At 39.6% G+C, this 25,353-nt stretch overlaps 1 protein-coding gene across 1 annotated transcript in view; it reads left to right on the forward strand.

Moving 5' to 3' along the window:
- Window positions 1–25,353, forward strand: part of CD98hc (CD98 heavy chain) — a 49,598-nt gene that overhangs the window by 21,568 nt on the left and 2,677 nt on the right. The window contains exons 2-9 of the mRNA XM_071662526.1: window positions 289–567; window positions 3,281–3,438; window positions 3,553–3,713; window positions 7,611–7,735; window positions 11,696–11,854; window positions 13,671–13,792; window positions 16,941–17,052; window positions 21,005–21,234. Of these exons, the coding sequence (XP_071518627.1) occupies window positions 478–567; window positions 3,281–3,438; window positions 3,553–3,713; window positions 7,611–7,735; window positions 11,696–11,854; window positions 13,671–13,792; window positions 16,941–17,052; window positions 21,005–21,234 (1,157 nt within the window). The 5' untranslated portion in view covers window positions 289–477. The remainder of the gene's footprint in view (window positions 1–288; window positions 568–3,280; window positions 3,439–3,552; window positions 3,714–7,610; window positions 7,736–11,695; window positions 11,855–13,670; window positions 13,793–16,940; window positions 17,053–21,004; window positions 21,235–25,353) is intronic.

Genomic DNA, 25,353 nt, shown 5'->3' on the forward strand with positions numbered 1-25,353 from the left:
TCTTTTTAGTGACGATTATTCTGTAGGACATATGGTAAATATTCTATAGAGAGTGATGATTTATTTCTCGATTACAAGAATCCATCATAGCTCTCTGTCATATAATGGCTGTTACATTTCCACCCCAGAGTGTTCACATATTGCAATCATATTCATTAAGAAATACTACTCTATAAAAATTTATTCCCCTAAAATAAATATTGATATAAATTGAATGAATTTGTAATAGATTTTTACCTTCTTCTCATTTCAAGCTCAAATATCTATGTAGTAGAAAATATTCTTTAGGTGTATGTGTGGCAATTGGAACAGCGGGTGCGGCCTGCCAGTGCCAGGGTGCGCGCAGGGTCCCCTTCATCCTATGACGACAGAACCGGAGAGAACGTCATCGAGTAGGTGTTTGGCACGAAGCCCTACGAGTTCATCCAGTAAATAAGATTATTTTTAACCTCGTGACGGTCGCCAGCAGCCAGAATCATGACTGAGGAGAAGAACGGGGCGGCAAACACCGAAATGGCCCCGCAAGAGGATGGTACCAAGGTTCCACTGACCAACGATTGCCCTGAGGTAAGACTATACATTGAAATATAGAGATACATTGGTAGGAAATATACCATTTTAAAACTAGGGTATTTTAGAAAGAGGAGGTGTGGTTTCAGGATGGTAGATACAGAGGAAAGTGAGATACCAGTGGATTCCACACGCTGTAGGGTCGATAGAGCGTGGGACTTAATATGTAGCTTATGCACCCAGAATATGACGTCCCACGCAAAGTAGGGAGTGAAACTAAGTGATAAAAGTATTATACCGGTCGTTTAGAGGGTAAAAAAAAATATATCGGTACCTCTTTTATAAAAAAAAATCAAAATGGGGATAATAAGGTTATGGGATTAGTTAATGGGATTAGGGTAAGAGATTTATGTTAGGTAAACCCATTAGATACTCGCTCGACCTTTCAAGAAAATAAAGATGTATATGTATAGTCACTATGATATCTGAAATATATGATGCCCTAATTCATTCTGCACAGGTTTTTTATCCTCAAAGCAGTGTAGGTGCATTATGGAACACAAGTTTCTTGGAACAAGTGTGAAACATAAGCTAGACTTTCAAGAAATATATGATTCCTTTTTTTTTTATTATTTTTTATTATGGTTATCCACAGCCCAAAAACCCAGTGGTCAGGTTAAGTTAACTATTGAAATTTCTACAGAAACTTGGATTCAGCAAAATTTTAGAATTATTGAAAAATTCCAGTTTCTGGCGTAAAGATTTTCGTAAAGTGGGCAGGGATTTTGTGGGGTAAAAGAACTCGGTTTTATTTCTTGCAGAGATCGTAGGAAATCCGTTGGTACCATATTGGTTAAACAACTGTTTTCAAATGTTGGAAATACTGTTTTATCTTGCCGTGTATTTTGTTGTGGTTACGTCAATCACTTTTCAGCACTTAATCTGACCCCAAGCATTTTACAGGCAGATGTTATACCTTGTTGAAAACAGTCAAGCTTGCTTTGAAATTGGTTGAAATGTGCCAGGACACACCATTGTACATTTCCAAACTGTTGGCAGGGTATATGATGCTATTTGCTCACGTATCCTCATACTTTTGATCACTCTTGATACTGCTACTGATACACTTGTGGAGTATGAATTTCCTGTGCAGTATTCTTTCATGTATTTATCTCGTGTACCATATATCAGAAAGCTGAGAGTAAATGTGAATAAGAGCAAGGTTATTAGGTACAGTAGGGGTGAGGGACAAGTCACTTGGGAGGTAAGTTTGAATGGAGAAAAGCTGGAGAAAGTAAAGTGTTTTAGATATCTGGTAGTGGATTTGGCAGCTGATGGAACCATGGAAGCGGAGGTTAATCGCAGGGTGGTGGAGGGGGTGAAAGTTCTGGGAGTGTCAAAAAATGTGTGGAAGTCAAGAACGTTATCTTGGAAAGCAAAACTGGGTATGTTAGAAGGAGTAGTGGTTCCAACAATGTTATGTGGTTGTGAGGCATGGGCTATGGATAGAGTTGTGCAGAGGAGGGTGGATGTGCTGGAAATGAGATATTTGAGGACAATATGTGGTGTGAGGTGGTTTGATCAAGTAAGTAATGAAAGGGTAAGAGAGATGTGTGGTAAGAAAGAGTGTGGTTGAGAGAGCAGAAAAGGGTGTTTTGAAATGGTTTGGTCACATGGAGAGAATGAGTGAGGAAAAATTGACAAAGAGGATGTATGTGTCAGAGATGGAGTGAACGAGAAGTGGGAGACCAAATTGGAGGTGGAAAGATGGAGTGGAAAAGATTTTGAGTGATCGGGGCCTGAACATGCAGAAGGGTGAAAGGCTTGCAAGGAATAGAGTGAATTGGAATGATGTAGTATACCGGGGTCGATGTACTGTCAGTGGATTGAACCAGGGCATGTGAAGCATCTGGGGTAAACCATGGAAAGTTCTGTGGGGCCTGGATGTGGAAAGGGAGGTGTGGTTTTGGTGCATTGTACATGACAGCTAGAGACTGAGTGTGGAACGAATGTGGCCTTTGTTGTCTTTTCCTAGCACTACCTCACACACATGCGGGGGGAGGGGGTTGTTATTTCGTGTGTGGCTGGGTGGCGACAGGAATGAATAAAGGCAGACAGTATGAATTATGTACATGTGTAAATATTCCTATACTCATAGGAATATCTTGATCATGCGCAAAATTGTGATCCTTTCCAATGTGTATATACGTATATGATTGTTTATATATATATGTATACGTTGAGATGTGTAGGTATGTATATGTGCTTGTGTGGACGTGTATGTATATACATGTGTATGTGGGTGGGTTGGGCCATTCTTTTGTCTGTTTCCTTGCACTACCTCGCTGACGCGGAAAACAGCAACAAAGTATTTATTTTATTTTGCTTATCTCTCGTAGTGAACAGGGCATAGCATAATTGGTGAGAAGTAGTCTGTTATGCTAGGGGTTTAAAGAAGATAGCTTGTAATTATATTACAAATCCATTTTAGTTTGTAGATTATGGAACCCCCAGACCCCTTTTTTGGGGGAAGTAGTAATTTAAGAGCTTCACTGAGAAGCAAAGTAAGAATGGTTCTTTACAGTGGGGAATGTCTTCACCAAGGTAGTACTTCATTCTCTCCATTGACAGTGGAACAGCCTCTTAGAAGGTGACCTCAATTTGAGGCAAATCTTAGGTGGATACTCGCCCATTTTTTTATGAGTTCTGTATTTGTAGGTAATGTTGTCAGTTAAATGAATTCTCATTCTAAATATATCTTTATCTGCAGGTTAAGTTTACTCCAGGCAGTGACCCACCAAATGGAGACGCTAAGATTGACATGCTTGAGGTCCAGGCTTTCAGTGGACTTACTAAAGAAGAACTTATGAAGTACAGCAGTGACCCATTTTGGGTTCGTCTTCGTTGGGCACTCTTTGTTATTTTCTGGTAAGTTTAATGCTTTCATGTTGATAAGCAAGATTTTTCTCATATGATTTGATAGGTGGTACATCAAATGCACATAAAATACCAGTAATTAAGCTATCTTTATTCTTTTGTCAGGTTGGGATGGTTGACAATGCTGGTTTTAGCTATCGTGATCATTGTCCAGGCTCCACGTTGTGTACCAGAAACCCTTGATTGGGTGCAGGAATCTCCTATGATTCAGTATGACTTGAACAGCCCTGTCGATGTAGATTCATCTGGTGTTGCAACTCCTAGTGGTAAGTTGAGTCATGATGTGAGTTAATCGTTATTTGTATATATTTGGAAATTTTATATGCGTACAAAATTATTTCTGTTGAGATTTGGTCGTACATTTAATTCTTTTGGCATACTTTGCAAAAATAAGAATTTTTAGATGGTTAGTGTGTTAATTTGCACATGATTGTCATGTCATGGAAATATGTATGTAATCTTAAGACAGTCATGAAAGCTAAATATTTTGAAGTTTTTTGACTTGCATGGTGTTGGCAGGTGCAGGTCCATTTGGGTTCGAATCTTGTAATGGGCAGGTTGTTCACAGCCAACTAAGGTGTTTATTTTCCCCACAGTGCTGTTAGAAAATGATTATTTTGCATAGGCTGGGTTGTATTCACTTGCATAAGTGTGTGGTTTCGGTGCATTATGCATGATAGCAAGAGAATGGATGTGAGTGGATGTAGCCTTTCTTTGTTCGTGGCACTACCATGCTAACTTGGGAAAAGGAGACCAAGTTTCATTAGAAAGTGAAGGAAAGAAATGTATGTGTATATCCCTGAGATAGAGAAGAATGAATTTGATTTTATTCCCTGCGTATCACAAAAGGGAACTCAAGGGGGCGGAAGTTGGAGGCTGGATACCCAACCCAGACGCTTCAGATACCCTGGTTGAGCTCATTAACGGCATGTTGACCACATTATACAACATTGTTCCAATTTACTCTATTCCATGCTCTTTTTATCCTTCCTGCCTGTTCAAAATCTTTTTCATGTCATCCTTCCATTTCTAATTTGTCTCCTGGTTCTCCTTGTTCCCTCCACTTATGAAACACATACCATCTTTGTCAGGCTTTCCTCACTAATTCTCTCCATATGTCCAAACCATTTCAGCACACCCTTCTTACTCTCTCAACCACTCTTTTTATTTCCACTCATCTCTCTTTCCCTTTCATTACTTACTTGTCAAACCCCCAGACACCACATATTGTCCTCAACCATTTAATTTCCAACACATGTACCCTCCTCTGCACAGCCTTATCTATAACCCATGCCTCTAAACCTTCTAATATTGTTGGGACTACTATTCCTGCAAACATATCTAATTTTGACCTCCCTGATGATGTTCTCTCCACACATTTGTCAGTGTTCCCAGAACTTTACCCCCTCCACCACCCTTTGACTTGCTTCCGTAACCATGGTGCCATTCGCTGCCATGTCCACTTCCAGATAGATATCTAAAGCACTTCACTTCCTCCAGTTTTTCTCCATTCAAACTTACCTCCCAACTAACTCGTCCCTCAATCCTTCTGGACCTAATAACAACTTCACTTTTATTTTGCATTCTCTCAACTTTCTTCTTTTGCACACACTTCCAAACTCGGTCACCACCTTCTGCAGTTTCTCACTGGAGTCAGCCACAAGTGCTGTGTCATCAGCCAACAACAACTGACTCACTTCCTAGGGTTTCTCATCCCCCACAGACTGCATACTCACCTCTCTCTCCAAGACTTTTGCATTTACCTCCCTTATCACACCATCCATGAACAAATTAAACAACCATGGTGATATCACACACCCATGTTGCAGACAAAACACCACTTAGACCATCACTCAGAACCATTCACTCTCCTCTCTTCCCATTTGTACACACGCCATACACTCTTTGCATTTATGGATCTGGAGAAAGCTTTAGGTTGACAGATGTCTTGCAGAAGGTTTTAGGAATATATGATTTGGAAGTAGAAATAGTGAAAAGTATTTGCAAAAATTGTAAGGCATGAGTGCTAGTAGGTAGAGATGAAGGTGAGTGGTTCTTGGTGAAAGTGCGTCTGAAGCCTTGAATGTTATATTCCATGGTTGTATAATTTATGTATGGGATGAGTAGGGAAATAAATGCAAAGGTCTTTGAGTGACAGGTGAGTATGCAGTCTTTTGGTGGTGAGGAGACCTGGGAAGTGAGTCAACTGTAGTTTGCTGATGACGGCACTGATGGCTGATTCAAGCAAGAAATTACAGTTTAGGATAATATGGGGTAGGAGGATGGTGAGATTAAACATGGAGAAAAGCAAGGTTATTAGGTTTATTTGTGCACAAGACAGGATAGTTTAGAATTTGACATTGATTCAGAATTTGAAGTTGTTTTAAATGCTTGGGGGTGGACATGGCAGTGAATGGAATTATGGAAGCAGTCATAAGGTGGGTGAGGGGTTGAAGGTTCTAGGAGCATTGAGGAATGTGTAGAAAGAGGTCATTATCTCGGAAAGTGAAAATGGGTATGTATGGAGTTAGAATAGTCCCATTGATGTATAAATGAGGATGTGAAGAAAAAGGTGGTTGTATAGGAAATTGAATTCTTAAGGACAGGATGGGAAGTAGTTTTATTGAGGAAGTATCAAATGTTTAAGAGATATGTGGTAATATGAAGGAATATGGTTGAGAGAGCTGAAAAGTGTGTGCTGAAATGGGTAGGACATGTGGAAAGAATTAGTGAGGAGAGGTTGACAAAGAGGATATATTTGTCAGAAGTGGAGGTGGACAAAAAAGGGGAGACCAAATTTAAGATGGAAGGATGAAGTGATAAGAATTTTAAGTACTCGGGGCCTGAACACACAGGGGGGTGAAAGGCAAGCATGGGATGAAGCAGTATGTTGTACAGGTTGACAAAGAGATGAATTTGTCTGAATTGGAGGTGGACAAAGAAAAGGGGAAGATCAAATTGGAGATGGAAGGATGGAGTGAATCACGGTTTGAGTACATGGAGCCTGAACACACAGGAGAGTGAAAGGCAAGCATGGGATGAAGCAATATGTTGTACAGGGGGCAACATGCTGTCATTGGACTGAGCTAGGGCATATGAAACAGCCAGGGGAAACCACAGAAAAGTCTGTGAGGTGTGGTTGTGGGTTTGGTCCGGTACATATTAACAGCTAGAAAGTGAATGTAGGTAAATGATGTCTCTCTTTGTTCTTGTCGCTACCTTGTAGATGTGGGAATAAGTACAGAAGATAGAAGTTGTGTGTGTGTGTTTCAAGAATTAAGGAATCATAAGGATTGTATTTTGACAAAGGGACTTGATGAGTTCATCTAGTTAAGCCAATTTACGTACACAGACAGCATACTTAAATTGAAGTTTTATAAGAATGTCCAAGAGATGGGGTCCCACAAATCTCCATACCTGTTCAGTACAGTTGGGTAATTACACAATTAATGAAATTCATTCCAGGCAAGTTCAAAGTAATGAAAATGGGATGTATTGAAAATTTATCTAGATTCTCGCTGGAAGAAACTTTTAGGAGTATTTGAGAAACATATTTGGGGTTAACTAGTATCCAAGTCATTGCCAGAATGCCATGCATGTTATCATTTGGTTAATATCAAAATTGCATGTAAATACATGTTGAATAAACATTCACATCCTGTTTTTAGCCTCAAGACCAAACTCACAGATCTCGTTGAGGTCTAGAGGAACTCGGCAAAAGTAGTACTTCAAATGATAGAGTTAACTTCCAGTGTAAGGCCATATATATACCTAACATAGAAAAGATAAGTAAAAGGGGAAGACTTGATCACATCCTTCAAGTTTTGAAACAAGTTTGTGAACACAAAATTGAAGCAGTTTTAAAAAGACTCAAAGATTTAGGCACAGGTCATAAGAAATTATGTAAGAAACCTCTCAGACAAGATGTAAATATTTTTGTAGCATCAGATTTGTGTATGAATGGAATAAGCTTTGATGACAATGAATGCACACATAATAGAGAAGAGTAAAAAATGATTGTTGATAGAGGAAGCTTTTCTTCCTCTACACAGAACTAATTAGAAACATGCACACATACACTTTGGACCAGTTTTAATTTTGTGTACCTCAGCCAATTCAGGCTATGTCAAAATGCATATTTCATCATCATTTTATTTTTTCAGACTTGGTGCAGATTGCTACGGAACTTGGCTTGACAACTGTTTATTTAGAAAGTCTCATCAGTCCCAAGAACTTTGAAGACGTTAATTCAGTCTATGACAAAAAAGTTGTTGAAGAAATTCTTGAGGTAAGTAGATTTTGCATGGGGCCTAAGTGTTCACATGTGCATAATAGACAGATAGTAACCGAGTTTATTGGATTTTTATTGAATCTATAAATCTTTGCAGAGAAACGTGATGTTTACTTTGGAATTAGTATGATCCTTCGTATCCCCCACACGATTTTCTGTCATGGTGTTGATTATACTTTCCCATCTTCACATGTTTGCCATGATTAACGTGTTATGCCATCTCGCCCGGTTGCAACCCACTGAGGTTGCAGTTTTCTCTTCCTCTTTCATTGTTCATTTTGCTCATTCTTTTCCTAACATTGTTAATGAATGTTCTAACTGAAACAGAAGTCTTTATTTATGATGACACTACTTTTTATGAAGTTAGGTAATAGTTGGTAGGCAGACACCAACCAAGGAGGTATATTACTAGTACTATCTACCTGGGTATTGGAAGGGTTACTGATCATTGCATTGTGAGCCAGCACTTTAGTGGTTGTCAAGTTGCACTCCTCTAACCTAGTTAGCTGTCTTTTCTTTCTGCCTCACCCATACATTGACTGACTGGGTTTTGACAAAGACCCTTTGTGACCTCAGTAATCCTTTTGCCTGACTGCTCAGTGGATGAGCATAGGGTGCACAGTAAATTTGCGTGTGTTACTGGCACAAATTAAATTGTGACATTGGGTGAAAGGTTGAGAGAGGCTGTGCTAGGTGATAGAGGTGTGAGAAGATTCTTTGGAGACTGACCATTTTGCAGTCCTTGTTGGGATGAGGATAAGAGAGAAGTGGAGGTAAAGTGCAAGGAAGGATGGAGAGGTAAAAGTGTTGGCAAGTGAGAAGAATTGGAAAGAATGCAAGGAGTAGGAAAGGAGAATGATCAGAAATTTAGATGGGAGTGTAGTGAATGTTGGATGCAGTCTTGTGTGAATGAAGTGTTAAAGATATTAAGAGAAAGACTGTTAAAGGTTGCACAACAAGTAATTGGATACAGGGTCTTAAGATATATAGGAAAAATAAGGGAAATATATGGTGGACAGAGGAGATTAGAGATGCTTTGGAAGAGAATTAAAAGACATATGGTAGACAGCTCAAAAGGAGTGTACCATTAGAAGTTTAGCAGAAGAAGAGTGAAGAACACAAGATGTTTAATGAGAATGTTAAGAAGCTGATAGATGAAAGTAAGGAAAGATTTTGGAAGAAAGGTGAATGAAAAGTTGAGGGAAAATAAGAGATTGTACTGTAAGGAGGTAAAAAAAGAAAAGAGGTGGATGTAAGAGTAGAAATGTTAATGTGTGAAGTAAGGAAGGTTAGTTGCTGAATCAGAAGAAGTAAAAGGAAGGCAGAAAGAGTATTTTGAAGAAGTGATGTGAGAGAAGGTAAGGCAGCAGTTGTCACATGCATGGATATGGAGATGGGAGGAAAAGTATATAAGTACGAGAGCCAGTAGCAAGAAGGGATGTTTAACGGGCAATACTGAGGATGAAGTTTAGGAGAGGCTGCTCTTGTGGATGGTGATTACTGCTGAATTGCTGAAGTATAGAGGAGAGAGTGTAATAGAGGAGCATGTCGTATATAATTTAGCATGGAAACTGAAAGCTGTGGCTGAAGATTGTGTGAAGGCTATTATTTTTACTTTATTCAAAGGAAAAGGTGCTAAGGATGTATGTAGTAATTAATAAGAAAGTCTGTTAAGTCTGTGGTTTCAGTGCATTTCACATGACAGCTAGAGACTGTGTGAACGATTGTGACCTTTTTTTTGTCTGTTTTCCTGGTGCTAATTCGCTGAAGCAGGGGGCAGCGATGCTGTTTCCTGTGGGGCAGGGTAGCAACAGGAATGGATGAAGGCAAGCAAGTATGAATATGTACACGTGCATGTATGTGGGGTGTTTGTGTATATGAGTGGATGGGCCATTCTTCGTCTGTTTCCTGGTGCTGCCTAGCTGACACGGGAAACGCAATTATGTATAATGAATATAAATAGATATGTGTACATGAGTGGATGGGCCATTCTTCATCTGTTTCATGTTGCTGCCTTGGTGATGCAGGAAACAGCAGTTGTGTATAATAAAAAGATATGATAAAGTATGTTAAGTGTACCCGGAAAAGTGTAAGCTGGAATGTTCATTGATAGAGGCTAAAAGTGACTGAATGCAGAATCATGGAGGAGCAAGGGGTTTTAGGAAAGTTAGGGGTTTTTTTTGGTGAAAATTACTGTGGAAAAGTATCGAGCAAAAAGTAAGAAGCCGTATTTAGCTTTCATGGATATGAAGGAAGCATATGACAGAGTTGAATGCTTTATGGGATGAATTAAGGATGTATAGGGTATGGGGACAACTGTTTGATGCTATGAAAGCCTTCTCTAGAGTTGCTAATGTATATGTAAGAGTGGATGGAGATTTCTGTGAAAGTTTGATACACATGGGTATGAGGCAGGAGCGAGGTATGATGGCTGTTGACAAACCTGTTTTTAGATGATATTGTATTGTCTGCTGAGAGGGAAGAGGAGTTGCAGAAGGCCAGGCCGTATGTTTCATGATGGTTATAAGCATAGGCAGTTGAAGGTAAATGTGAGTAAAAGTAAAGCATTGGTGTTTGAAAGGAGACAGGGTGAGAGTATAGATTTTACAAGATCCTGTTGAGTGAAACAAGAAGTTTTATCCAACTTTTATAAGTATGTGGGGAGAAAAAGTGGAAGTCGAGAGAATTTAAGTATTTAGGAGCTATCTTAAGTAAGTTTGGTGATTTGGAAGGTAAGGTAAGGTAAAGAACAGTACAGGGTAGAAGAGTCTTTGTTCCCTGAATAGAATAATGAATAGTACAGGTGTAAGTATTGAAGTGAAGATAGGATTAAGGGACAGCATAGGCTTCTCAAGTCTGTCCTATGTAGCCAAAATGTGGACATGGAATGAATCACAGAGGTCAAGAATACAGGCTGTGGAAATCAGCTTGATTGGAGCATATGGTATGATTAGATCGAATAAGAAAGAAATGAGGGGGGCTTAATGAGAGATGCGATAAGGCAGGGATTGAGTTGTGCAATGGGTGAAATGTAACAACTTGAGATGGTTTGGGCATGTGGAAAGGATGCAAGACGAGGAGTTTTCAAGGAGAGTGTATGATAGTACAGTTAAAGGGGTTGGTTCGAGAGAAAGACCACCTGTGTCATCGGGAAATAGAGTGGAAGAGTACTGGAGGGAGGGAAGTGGTGCAAGGATGCATGGAATGGTTTATACTAGGGAGGTATGTAAGGACAGAGACAAGTGGAGACTCTTTTGCCATGGCCACCCCCTTGATGGAATGTCCGAGTGGGAATGGGCATCAGAGATATAGATAAATGGAATTTTTATCTTCATATTTGGTTAGGTTTTTATAATGTTTGGTTAATCACTTCTTTCTCAACAAGTTTTTCCTAGAATTTCTCATCTTCAAATTTGGTGGTTTCTATAATGTATTGCCATATTACTTTTGTTTCTTAACCAGTTTTTCCTAACCAATGGCTGTCAAGTTTCACTCATTTGTCCCATGCAACTGTTATTTCTTTGTCTCACTCATATATGGGGTAATGGCATTCATTATACATAGTCTCCATCTCTCATAACTTTTTGCAACATTTATCTCAAACAACTTGTTCTTTGTAACTAAAGATTTTGTTGTGATTAGTGCTACAGAATAGCTTTCCCTCTATGTACAATCATGGCATAAGGACTTGCACCTTCATCCATATCCTCTTAAATCTTTTGTCTATCCACCCATCTGTTTGTGTGGAGGGGAGTTTTATTATAAAGCTGAATGATTTGGTAATAGCCAATTTTAGGAATTTACTGTAATTGCAAGCTGTGAGATTTGTAACATTAATGGAATGAATGTTTTCATAGCAAAATGAAAAACTGAAGATACTTTTTTTATGTGTCATTGTGCATTATAAAATCATGTACTGTAGTAGTCTTGTGCTAATGCTTTATAATTGAACAACAGGCCACAAATAAAGCTGAACTGCATGTTGTGACTGACTTCGTGCAGACCCATGTGGTACCAAGTAACAATTGGTATCAGAATCCTAATATGAGTGACTTCTTCAAGCCAAACTCAGATGAATTAGACTTCAGCAACCCAGATCTGCTCAAGAAACTAACCGTAAGTCCTTGCTTTTCATGAAATTCTTTGGCAGTTTAATGAAATTCTTTGCAGTTTAAAACAGCAGGTGATACTTGACATTCATGCCTAAGTGGTGCAGAGTTTTCAGAATAAATGTTTTGATCACACCACTGTTAAATCCATTTTTCACCTTACACCCGCACAATGTACATTTTCTTTCATGATCACCTTATTTTACTTTTGATAACAGTTATGTCACATTATCCATTATTATGATCACACTGGTCAGCCTTCATACCTTGCATTTGCCAACCATCCATACCCTCTTGCTGAATGACATCTTCAACTGGAATGTAGAAGTACATTTTACTTGCTATCTTTTCATCTTGAGTTGTTTTTCCCCCCTCTAAGCCTTTCATTTGTTCGTTATCAACCCTGAATCTTTGCCTCTGCCCTCTCACACCATGCCTTTCAACCTCTTTCACTTGTATAAACCTCTTATGGTTTTCTTTCCCCAGCTTAGCTTTGCTAATGTTGTTACAATTTATTTGATTTTTTAGGACTTATAGTGCCATAACAAAAGATGTTTGGTCTGGTCTATGATGATTGAATTGCCTGGTAAATATAAAGTGAATCGCAAGGAAATCTGTTACCCTTTCAAACCATGTACAGTCCACAAACATTTCATTTGCCACACATCCACCTTTCTCAGCACATCATTACCAATAGCCCATGCCCCACAGCCATATAATGCTGTAGTGATAACTGTTCAAACACACCCATTTTTGCTCTCCCAGACAATGTTCTCTCTCTTCACACATTCTTCAGTGCTCTCAGTACCCTTTCACCCTCCCCCACCCTATGACACTCTTACACTTCCATGGTTCCGTTCACTGCCATTTCTACTCCCTGTTATCTAAAACACTTCACTTCCAGTTTTTTCCATTGCAACTCGAACCCCAACTAACCTGTCCCTCAACCCAGCTAAACCTAATAACCATGCTTTTATTCATATTCACTCGACTTCCCCCTTTCACATATTCTACCAAACTCAGTCACCAACTTATGCAGTTTCTCACTCAAATTAGCCTCCGGTGCCTTATCACCAGCAAACAACAACTGACTCACTTCATGGACCCTCTAATCCCCCACAGAGTGTATACTTTCCCCTCCCTCCAAGACTCATGCATTTACCTCACTCACCACCCAACCATTAATAAGTTGAGAAACCTTGGTGACATCACACACCCTTGCTGAAGTCCATCCTTCACTTGGAATCATTCACTCTCTTCCTGCTCGTACACAAGCCTTCACCCAATAGAAACTCTCTGCTTCTAGCAGCTGTCCTCCCACAACATGCATACATAAGACCAACCACAAAACATCTGTATCAACGTTATCATTTGCCTTCTCCAGACCCTTAAGTGCCACGTGCAAATCCATCTGTTTTTCTTAGTATTTCTAACACACATTCTTTAAAGCAAACACCTGATCGACACAACCTCTTCCACTTCTGAAACCACACTGTTCCTCCCCAATCTTTTGCTCTACATTTCTTCACCCATTCAGTCATTACCCTCCTGTACAACTTACCAGGTGTACTCAACTAACTTATACCTTTTTGATTTGAACACTTGCCTCTATCCCCCATGCCTATATACATGGGACTATACATGCATCCGATGAATCCTCTGGCACGTTACCATGATCCATGCATACATTGGATATACTTACCAACCAATCAACAACACAGTCACCTCCTTTCTTAATAAATCCATGGTATTCTTTACTTAGGGATATAGATAGGTTTTAATGAAATGGCTCAGATATGATTTATTTGTCTCTTTCATAATAGGAACTTCTAAGTGATACATGGGTGAAGATGGGTGTCAAAGGATTCTTGGTGGAAAGAGTGGACACTGAGGACCTAGTAAATGCCAGCATGATACTCGACACTGCCCTTGAATCAGTTGATGGGTAAGTTAAAACAGTGTTAAGCTGAATTTTTCCTGAATTTTTATTTTTAGTAACAACCTCAGCATTGTTATTGTATTAACCCATTTACTGCTGATGTGTTGTTTATGGAACGACCCTTGCAGTAAATGACTGCAAGTGTCCTGTATACACTCAGGCATTTTGAAAAACTTAGTTTGGTAAACAGTGGAGTAGTGTCAGGAAGCAACTGGCAGCTTTGATCATATTTCCACATCATTTGCTTATATATTTTCAGTTCAGGTGCTTTGTAAACATTAAAATGCCTTGGGATTTGTACATCAGTTTTCAACAGCCCAGGCTGCAAAGAAATTGTTTATGGATCCATGCAGATATGTATACATGTGTATGAATGGACAGAAGAATGAGCCAAGTGTAGAGTGCTCATGGTCTTCTAAGACTCAGCCTGGGATATCTGAATGTGTATGGATGTATATAAGATGGGAAGAAAGGGGAGATAAAGTGGCACGTTTGTGGAAAGGAATATCTTGCGATATCTTGGCTTTAAAAATGAAAAGATTAAGGTTAAAGGGGAAGGATGGTTTTGATATGTCTTGGGAGTAAAGTCAGGGGTAGGTGTGAAGGCAAGAGCTAAGGAAAGAGTACCACTACTGCTGAAGCAGGAGTCGTGGGAGTGTTTAAATGAGCATCATGAGAGGCAAATGTCTTAAGAGCAGGCGAGTGAGTGTCAGCAGTTTTGATGCAAGAGACTGGGTGTTAATGATGGATTATTTAAATGCACTGGTGAGCAATGTATGTTGAGGGTATAATTTGGGTGCATGGGATATTCACTAAAGTAAATAGTGATCATTAGCAGGTTGTGGAGTTGTTTGTTGTGAAAGTGCTAGTGATTGGGAATACCATGTTTAAAAAAAATGGACAAATACCGATGTAGGTATGTAAATAGAAAAGATGCTCATCACACATTATTAGATTACATGCTAATTAATAGGAATGCCATAAACTCTTGGATGTGAATGTGCTGTGAGCAGCAGCTGGTGGGAGGTCTGATCATTGCAGTGTGGAGGTGAGGATGAAGTTTTATAGGTTTTCAGAAAAGATGGAACACTTCAAAAGAGAGTGGTGAAAGTGAGCAAGCTCAGAAAAGAGACTAGTTTGAAGAGATACCATGAGAGATTGGGTGTAGAATGGCAAAATGTGATAGAAAAATAAGCTAGAGGAGCTGGTGAATAGGAGATATTTGAGGAAGCAGTGCTGGCATGTCCAAGAGATACATGTGACATGCATAAGGTGGTAGTTGGGCAGGTTGAAAAGGGTAGAGTGGTGGATGACTAAGTAAAGTTGCTAATGAAAGAGAAAAGGTAGGTATTTGGACAGTATTTACAGGGAAGGAGTGTAAAATTTATGATTGGAAGATGGACAGTAGAAAGCAACAGGTCAAGAGGAAGGTGGAGAGGTCAAGAAAGAAAGCAAATGAGAGCTGGAGTGAGAAAATATTGGTAAACTCTGCAGTGGATTATATTGCAGTTGAATTTCTGAAGAAAGAGGTTTACAGTGTTGTTGATTGGGTAGTTAGAATTTTCAATGTCTGTGTAGTTCATGGTGAGGTGCGTAAGCATTAGCAGAGTGCATGTGTAGTGGTGAGGTGCTTAAGCATTAGCATAATGCATGTGTGGTGTCATTGTACAAAGGTAAGTGTTCAGACTACAGTGGTAAAAATTTATTGAGAATACTTTATAAGTTGTATAAGAGTAGTAATTTAGAGGGTAAAGGCATGTACAGAGCATCAGGCTGGGGAGGAGTAGTGTGGTTTCAGAAGTAGTAGAGGATGTGCAGGTCAGGTATATGTGAGAAATGCCTAGAGAAACAAAAGAATTTGTATGTGGCATATAAGGATCTGAAAAACCAAAGCATTTGTGCGGCATTTATGGATCTGGAGGAAGCTTTTGATAAGGTTAATAAAGATGCCGTGTGGCAAGTTTTGATAACTATGGTGTAGCAGGAAAGCTGCTAAAAGAGGTAAGATGTTTTTGTCAAGGGCATGTTTACTAATAGGAAGAAAGTGAGCAGTTCTGAATGAAAGTTGGTCTGTGGAAGGTTTGTGTGATGTCACTATGGCTGTTTGAATTGTTTATGGATGGGGTGATGAGGGAGGCAAATGCAGTAGTTTTAGAGATTGGGGCAAGTATGCAGTTTATAGGGGATGAAGGGGCCTCTAAACTGTAACAGTTGTTTGCTGACAGCACAGTGCTGGTTACAGATTTGAGTGAGAAACTGCCAAAGTTCATGTGTGAGTTTGGGAGTGTTCAAGAAAGGAGAAAGTTGGAAGTAAATGAGAATAAAAGGAGGGTTATTAGGTTTAGCAGGGTATAGGGACATGCTAGTTTGTGTGTGTGAACGGAGAAAATTTAGAGAAAGCGAAGCGTTTTAGATACCTAGAAGTGGATATGACAGCAAATGGAATTGTGGAAGTGGAAATGAGTCATACGGTGGGTTAGGGAACATAGGTTCTGGGATTATTGAAGAATGTGTAGAAAAAGAAGAGGGCACAAATGAGTGTTTGAAGATACAATGTTCCCAACATTGTATGAATGCAAAAAGTGGGCTATTGATGAGGATGTGCAGGGGAGGATGGGAGTTTTGGAAATGAAATTTTTGTGGACGATCTGTGGTGTAAGGTGATTTGATCAATTAAGTAATAAACAGGAAGAGAGAGGTGTGGTAATAAAGACTACTGTTAAGAGAGCTGAATAGGATATGGTGAACATTTATGAAAAATTTCTCAAATATTGATTGGAAACTTCTTTGTGTGTGTGTGTGTGTGTGTGTGTAAATTGGAACAGCATCATTGATAACTGTAAGATTTTTTCCAAACTTGGCTGCTATTTCCCATGTTAGTGAGGTAGCACCAGGAACAGACAAAGAGAGGCTACATCTGCTGGCATCTGTTTTGCTGTCATGTGTAATGGACTGAAACCACAGCTTTCTCTCCACAACTAGGCTCCACAAACCTCCATGGTTTTCACTGAATGGTTCACATACCCTGGTTCAGTCCATTGATATTACATCAACCTCTGTATACCACATCATTCCAGTTTATATAGTATACAATTACATCTTTAGAATGTTAAAAGTTTCCTTTAGATTTGATAAATTTTTCTTCCATTTGCAGAGCTGTAGTTCATGGTGTTGTTGACATGGCATCAGAATTAGTGACAGGCTTCAATGCTAACAAATACCGAAGCTTCCTTGATGATCATATTAATGACTGGACATATTACAAGGTAAAGTTTACATTTATTTGATTATTAAAGGCAAGTCTTCCAAATTTTTTATAGGCTAGAATCAACTTTTTGTAATTTTCATATCATAATTTAGGAGTTAATTGAGGTTGAAAATAGTTGTTAGGATCGGTGTAATACAAGGCTAAATGGACAAGAATCATAAAGCACTGATGTCACAATATATGGCATGAGGGAGCAACAAGGATGGCATTTGGAAAGTAGAAGTTGAGTTGTCATTTAAGATAATTTGTAATGCATACAGGTCTTTCATGAATGGAAAGAAGTTTGGATGTAGTATGTGAATTGGTGAATTTTTATCATGTGGATCAAGGCCATCAGTACCATTGACAATTGAATAGGAGAGCAAGAGTTGCTTTATTGAGCCAGTTGTCACAGTTCTGAAAAGTAGCCCTTTGAATACTAAGGAACTCAACTACTGATAACATGACTGTTTTATGTTTTTTTTCACCACAGCACCACCAGACTTTGTGAAGCCCAATAATAGTGTGATCATGCATTTTCTAATGTAAATTCCCAAACCCCCATTCATAAACCAATTAAACAGCCATGATATCACACACCACAGACCCGCCTTTACCTGGAACCACTTGCCTTCTCCTGTACCTTCTTGTAGACATGCTTTACTCTCTGTAAATGTTCTTCCCTTGCTTTTAAAAACTTTCTTCCCACTTGATATATTTAGAACACCCTCCACAAAGCACATGTATCAGTCCAGTCATATACTTCCTTTAGATCCTAATATCACGTACAGATCCAGTTTTTCTTTTGAAATATTTTCACACAAATTCTTCAAAGCAAACTGTCCGATCCTCAGCTTCTATTCCTGAAACCACATTCTTTCAAGTTGATGATCTGTTCAAGACACCACCTTCTCAATTACCACTCCCATACAACTTAACAATAACACTCAACTTACTAATACCTCTGTAATTTGAACGTTACATTTTTCCTCCATGCCTTAATACAGTTACACAGTACAGAGTTTCTTTCAGTCTTCAGGAACCTCACCAAGGTCTATACACACATTGAAAATTGTAACTTATTGGTCAACTGTACTGTCACCCACTCTTCTTTTTTCACCAAACCACTAGCCATGACCCCTCACTTCACATGCCTCCTTGACCCAAACATTTTCCACATCTGCCATCTTATTAGCAGTCCTTCAATGTACTCATTCCATCACTGCCTGTTACCACTTCCCCATTTACTCCTTAGTGTCCTCATCCCACCAATCACTGCCCTTTCTCACATGCCTGCCTCCCAATCTCTACATGCCATACATCTCTTGTAAATGTGAGCACTGCTTCCTTAAATACTCAACCCTCACCCACTTCCCTAGCTTCAGTTACTCATACCCTTTGCCATTCTTTACTCATTCTCTTCCTAGCTCACTTACTCTAACCACTTTTCTCACATAATTTTCTCTTTTTTAATAGCCTCTGCAAATCTACACCCTTGTCACCACCAGCTGCACCTTTCTAAGAAAGAATTCTGGTTTTACCAGGATGTCTTATGAAAGGTTCCTACACTATTAATACCTCGGAAATATGAACTCCATTGCTGTGAGAATTTTGCCAAGACTATTCCCAATGATACACCCTCATCAGAGGTGGTTATTTCACTTGTAGTGCAGATGGAGTCCAGTAACATCTAGATATAAAGGATGTGAGCAAACAAGGCAATTTCCTTGTTTGTTCTTGGGGCTATCATGGGAAATGTTGAACAAGTATATATATATTTATGGTTATTATTCTTGATTGCCGTTTCCCTTGTTAGCGAGGTAGCACCAGAAAACAGACAAAAAATACGCATCTGCTTCCCAGCACTATGTCATTGATGCAGGGGACAGTGATCAGTTTTGGGGGGAACAAAGGAGAATGTATGTTATTCTTTCTTTTATTTTTCATGCATTTACGTAGTTTCCTGTGGGGGTTGGCATTGGAAATGGATGATGATGAGCAAGTATGAATATATACATGTGTGCACAGTGTGTGAATGTACTTATGTATTTTTTTTTTTTCCGCTTTCTCCCGCGTTTGCGAGGTAGCGCAAGGAAACAGACGAAAGAAATGGCCCAACCCACCCCCATACACATGTATGTACATACGTCCACACACGCAAATATACATACCTACACAGCTTTCCATGGTTTACCCCAGACGCTTCACATGCCCTGATTCAATCCACTGACAGCACGTCAACCCCGGTATACCACATCGATCCAATTCACTCTATTCCTTGCCCTCCTTTCACCCTCCTGCATGTTCAGGCCCCGATCACACAAAATCTTTTTCACTCCATCTTTCCACCTCCAATTTGGTCTCCCACTTCTCCTCGTTCCCTCCACCTCCGACACATATATCCTCTTGGTCAATCTTTCCTCACTCATTCTCTCCATGTGCCCAAACCATTTCAAAACACCCTCTTCTGCTCTCTCAACCACGCTCTTTTTATTTCCACACATCTCTCTTACCCTTACGTTACTTACTCGATCAAACCACCTCACACCACACATTGTCCTCAAACATCTCATTTCCAGCACATCCATCCTCCTGCGCACAACTCTATCCATAGCCCACGCCTCGCAACCATACAACATTGTTGGAACCACTATTCCTTCAAACATACCCATTTTTGCTTTCCGAGATAATGTTCTTGACTTCCACACATTCTTCAAGGCTCCCAGAATTTTCGCCCCCTCCCCCACCCTATTATTATTATTATTATTATTATTATTATTATTATTATTATTATTATTATTATACTTGATTGCCTATTCCCACATTAGCGAGGTAGTGCCTGGAAATAGACGAAGAAAGACCCATCCACTCGTATACACATATATACATACATTTTTTTCATACACACCCGCTACCTCCCACGCCAGTGAGGCAGCACAAGGAACAGATGACTGAGCCACTGGGGGAAAATTCTCACCTGCTTATATGTATGTCTGTTTTCTTGGCTTTACCTCTGATGCAGGAGGTGGTGATGCTGTTTCCTGTTGGACGGGGTGGCGCCGGGAATGGATGAAGGCAAGCATGAATACATATATATGTTTATGTCTGTGTATGTGTACATATATATATGTTCCGTATATGTATGTGCACGTATGTATATATATGAGTAGATGGGTCTTTCTTCATTTGTTTCTTGGTGGTACCTAGTTGTTGTGGGAAACGGCAATAAAGCATAATAAATATAATTGATAGATACTTTATGTACATATTCATCATTTCCTGCATTAGCGAGGTAGTGTAAAGAACAGAGGATTGAACCTTAAAGGGAAAATCCTCACATGGCACCCTTCTCTGTTCCTTCTTTTGGAAAAGTTAAAACTTCGGGGGGAGGATTTCCACCCCCTTCTGTTCCCACCCCTTTTAGTGGCCTTCTATGACACACAGGGAATATGTGGGAAGTATTCTTTCTCCCTATCCCTCAAGATAAAATATACAATTGATCGGATGTGTCTTTCTTCATCTCTTTCCTGATGCTACCTCGCAAATATGGGATAGCGATCAGGTATGTAATGGGGAAAATTTTGTATCTGCTTCACCTTCATGTGGACAGCTGGCATTCTTTCCACACAGACTTTCTCCTTGTCACACATAACACTTACCTCACACAACGTATTCTTTGTAACTCAAAATGATTTTAAATGGTTTCTCCATATTACTTATTCTTTATTGTTGGTATGTTGGTAAGAGCTTTTACACACACACACACACACACACACACACACAATTATTTCAGAACCAACTCCTTTGGTTTTAAAAACATGGATCCACAGTATTATTACCAATTGTGTAGGATGGTAACATTTTCTTTGAGAAGTTAGATTGTTCACTCTTAGACAGTGCCTAGATTGATTAAACCAGTGTATAAAATTTTATTCATTATCACTGAATTAATAGCTAATTTTCTCTTTCAGTTTAATCCCAAGGTGGCTGAGTCTGTCATTCCTGCTGATATGGTGCGTTTGGTGACACTCTCTCTTTTCCTGGTACCTGGCACCCCTATCCTTGATGGCTTTGACCAAACATATTTTGAAGCTCAAAAAGATGTCATAAAATCACTTGCTGAAGTTAGGGAGAAAGAATCTGTGAAATTGGGCAACATGACTTTTGCTGAAACAGATGAAGATGTTGTAGCTTATGTCAGGTAAGGGTTTTATACTAAATTGTGTAGTGATGGAGATTTTTATGTGTTTTTACATATCTACAAGAACAGTCAGTAAATCCTTACTCCTTCCTTTCCACCAGAAAGTTCCCATTGAGGTCAGGCTTCAGTGAAAAAAAAAGTAAATAAAGAAATGGAAAGTAGAATAATAAGAATCAGTTTTTAAAGAGATGGAGAAACTGGCTTTTCTTAGAAGACATCAGCTTATAAAGATGTAGAAATACCTGCCTTTTCATGTCAGGAAAAAAAAGTAGAAATTTAGAGCTGTACATTGTGGGGAGAGAAACAGACATCATATCTGCCTATTTTTGAGATGAAAGTGGCAACGTGGCAGTCATGTAAAGGCTTTCCAATTCAGTATTCTAGGCTGTGGCAGAAGCATGCAGTTTTCTGTAATTAGTAATTGCTCTTGAAAAGGGAAAGAGAATCAACACTGGGAAGTTGGATAAAGTTTTGAGGTTTTGCATCAAGTTCTATATGTAGAACAAATCATATTTCCCACTTATGGTGGGAATATATTATGTTTGGCAGCACGGTATAGTTTTTGAAGTAACATGACACAATTTGCTGACTCAATTACCCTGTAGGATGGAGGGATTCAAATTTTTCTGTGTCCTTGCATTGACTGATACCAGTGACTAACAATGGGCACTGAGAAGTTATCTCAGGAACAAAAGGCTTATATTCTTGCTTGGAAATAAGAAAATGTATTTACAAGCAAGATTTGCAGATGTACTAGCAGAATCAACTTTTAACTTATAAAGGCTAGTAAGACAAGTGATAACCTGATCAAGCATTTGGTGTTGAAAAACCCAACCTTAACAGGTTGTCAGTTGCTGTTCTGCTCTTCCATGGTCGACTAGACCCGGCTTTAATGGGAGGAATGAATTTAGAAGTATGAAAAAGTGTGTGGATGGTAATCTTTGCTCTGTTAGTATGTCTTGAAATCTTGCTGAAGGTGACAGAGAACAGATTTGTTTGTTCATACAATGTAGACCCCCGGAATATTCACCTTGGCATTTTTTCTTCCCCTGACAATGACTGCTTGAAACCTTACAATTTGTATGCAGATGAGGGAACCCCAAGGTTATGCACAGGCATATATATATATATTTTTTTTTTTATTTTTGGGAAAAATTCTATTCTAGGAGATAGAATGAATGAAATATTGATTTCAGCGTAGGCAAAGCTTATATATATTTGTGTTGGAGAGATGGTCATCAGGCATTATTAGATTACGTATTATTTGATAAGCGTGTGTAAAAGCAAGAGTTTTGGATGTAAATGTGCTGAGAGGGGCAGCTGGTGGGATGTCCAATCACTATCTTCAGGAGGCGAGGGTGAAGATTTGGAAAGGTTTTCAAAAAGGAGGAGAGAAGAGAGTGGTGAGAGTGAGAGAGCTTAGAAAGGAGACTTGTAGGAAGAAATACCAAGAGAGATTGAGTGTAGAATGGCAAGAGGTGAAAGCAAATAAAGTGAGGGGAGTGGGTGATGAATGGGCAGTATTTCAAAAAGCAGTGATGGCATATGAAAGAGATGCATATGGCATGCGAAAGGTGGGAGGTGGGGAGATTAAAAAGGGTAGTGAGTGGTGGGATGAAGTAAAGTTTTTGGTAAAAGAGAAAATGGAGGCATTTAGGCTTATGTACACGGAAGGCGTGCAAATGATTGGAAGATGTATACGAGGAAGGTGCAAAGTTGAAAAACAGCAAATGAGAGTTGGGGTGTTAGAGTATCACTGAACTTTAGGAAGCATAAAAAGATGTTTTGGAAGGAGGTAAATGTAATGCAAAAGACAAGAGAACAAATGGGAACATTGCTGAAGGAAGCAAAAGGGGAAGTTATGACAATGATTGGTGAGGGGGAGATGGAATGAATGTTTTGAGGGATTCTTAAATGTTTGATGGTAAGAGTGGCTGATGTACGGTTGGGTGTTTAGGTGGGTGTGGTATGCAAAGCGAGAGTCAGGGAGAGTTGATTTGATAAAAGCCTTGTGGAAGATGAAATCTGGCAAGGTGGCTGAAGTGGATGGTATTGCAGTTGAAATTATTAAAAAGGGGGTGACTGTAGTTGATTGTTTAGTAAGGACATTCATTGTGTATGGATCATGGTGAGGTGCCTGAGGATTGGTGGAATGCATGTGTTTTAATATAAAGGCATAGAGGCTTAAGTTTGTTGAGTATACATGGAACATTTTTTGGCAAGGTATTGATTGAGGGTGAAGGCATGCACAGAACATCAGATTAGGGAGGAGCAGTAGGTGACTGAGTTTGGAAAAGTGTGTGAAAACCGGAAATTGAGAGTAAATCTGAATAAAAACAAGGTTATTAGGTTCAGCATGGTTGAGGTACAAATGATTTGGGATGTAAATTTGAATGGAGAAAAATTGGAGGAAGTGAAGTGTTTCACATACCTGGGAGTGGACTTGGCAGAGATTGCAATCATGGAAGTGGAAGTTGAGTTATAGTGTGTGGGGAGGGGACAAAGGTTCTGGGAGCGATGGAGAAGGTTTAGAAAGAGAGAACGTTATCTTGGAGAGCAAAAATTAGTATCTTTGAAAGAATAGTAGTTCCAGCAATATTATATGGTTGCAAGACATGGGCTATGGATAAGGTTATGCAGAGGAGGGTGGATGTGTTGGATATGAAATGTTTGAGGATTATATGAGGTGTGAGATGGTTTGATTGAGTAATGAAATAGTAAGAGAGATGTGTGGTAATAAAGAGGAAATGGTAAAGAGAGCAGAAGAGGGTGTATTGAAATGGTTTGGACATGGGAAGAGAATGAGTGAGGAAATGTTGACAAAGAGGATATATGTGCTAGAAGTGTGGGGAACAACGAGAAGCAGGAGACCAAGTTGGAGGTGGAAGGATGGAGTGAAAATGATTTTGAGCGATTAGGGCCTGAACATGCAGGAGGGTGAAAGGCATGCACGGGACCTGGATGTGGATAGGGAGATATGGTTTATGTGCATTACACTCTACAACTAGAGAATGGATGTGAGCGGATGAGGCCTTTTTTCCTACGTTTCCTGGCACTACCTTGCTGTCGCAGGGTATGTCAGTGCTGTTTCCCATGGGGCAGGGTGGCACAAGGAATGGATAAAGGCGAGGAAGTATGAATGGATACATGTGTATATATATATATATATATTTTTTCTTTTTTTTTGTCGCTGTCTCCCGCATTTGCGAGGTAGCGCAAGGAAACAGACGACAGAAATGGCCCAACCCACCCCCATACGCATGTATATACATACGTCCACACACGCAAATATACATACCTACACAGCTTTCCATGGTTTACCCCAGACGCTTCACATGCCCTGATTCAATCCACTGACAGCACGTCAACCCCGGTATACCATATCGATCCAATTCACTCTATTCCTTGCCCTCCTTTCACCCTCCTGCATGTTCAGGCCCCGATCACACAAAATCTTTTTCACTCCATCATTCCACCTCCAATTTGGTCTCCCACTTCTCGTTCGCTCCACCTCCGACACATATATCCTCTTGGTCAATCTTTCCTCACTCATTCTTTCCATGTGCCCAAACCATTTCAAAACACCCTCTTCTGCTCTCTCAACCACGCTCTTTTTATTTCCACACATCTCTCTTACCCTTACGTTACTTACTCGATCAAACCACACATTGTCCTCAAACATCTCATTTCCAGCACATCCATCCTCCTGCGCACAACTCTATCCATAGCCCACGCCTCGCAACTATACAACATTGTTGGAACCACTATTCCTTCAAACATACCCATTTTTGCTTTCCAAGATAATGTTCTCGACTTCCACACATTCTTCAAGGCTCCCAGAATTTTCGCCCCCTCCCCCACCCTATGATCCACTTCCGCTTCCATGGTTCCATCCGCTGCCAGATCCACTCCCAGATATCTAAAACACTTTACTTCCTCCAGTTTTTCTCCATTCAAACTTACCTCCCAATTGACTTGACCCTCAACCCTACTGTACCTAATTACCTTGCTCTTATTCACATTTACTCTTAACTTTCTTCTTTCACACACTTTACCAAACTCAGTCACCAGCTTCTGCAGTTTCTCACATGAATCAGCCACCAGCGCTGTATCATCAGC

Source organism: Panulirus ornatus, chromosome 6, assembly GCF_036320965.1.
Source record: "Panulirus ornatus isolate Po-2019 chromosome 6, ASM3632096v1, whole genome shotgun sequence".
Classification (NCBI taxonomy): domain Eukaryota; kingdom Metazoa; phylum Arthropoda; class Malacostraca; order Decapoda; family Palinuridae; genus Panulirus; species Panulirus ornatus.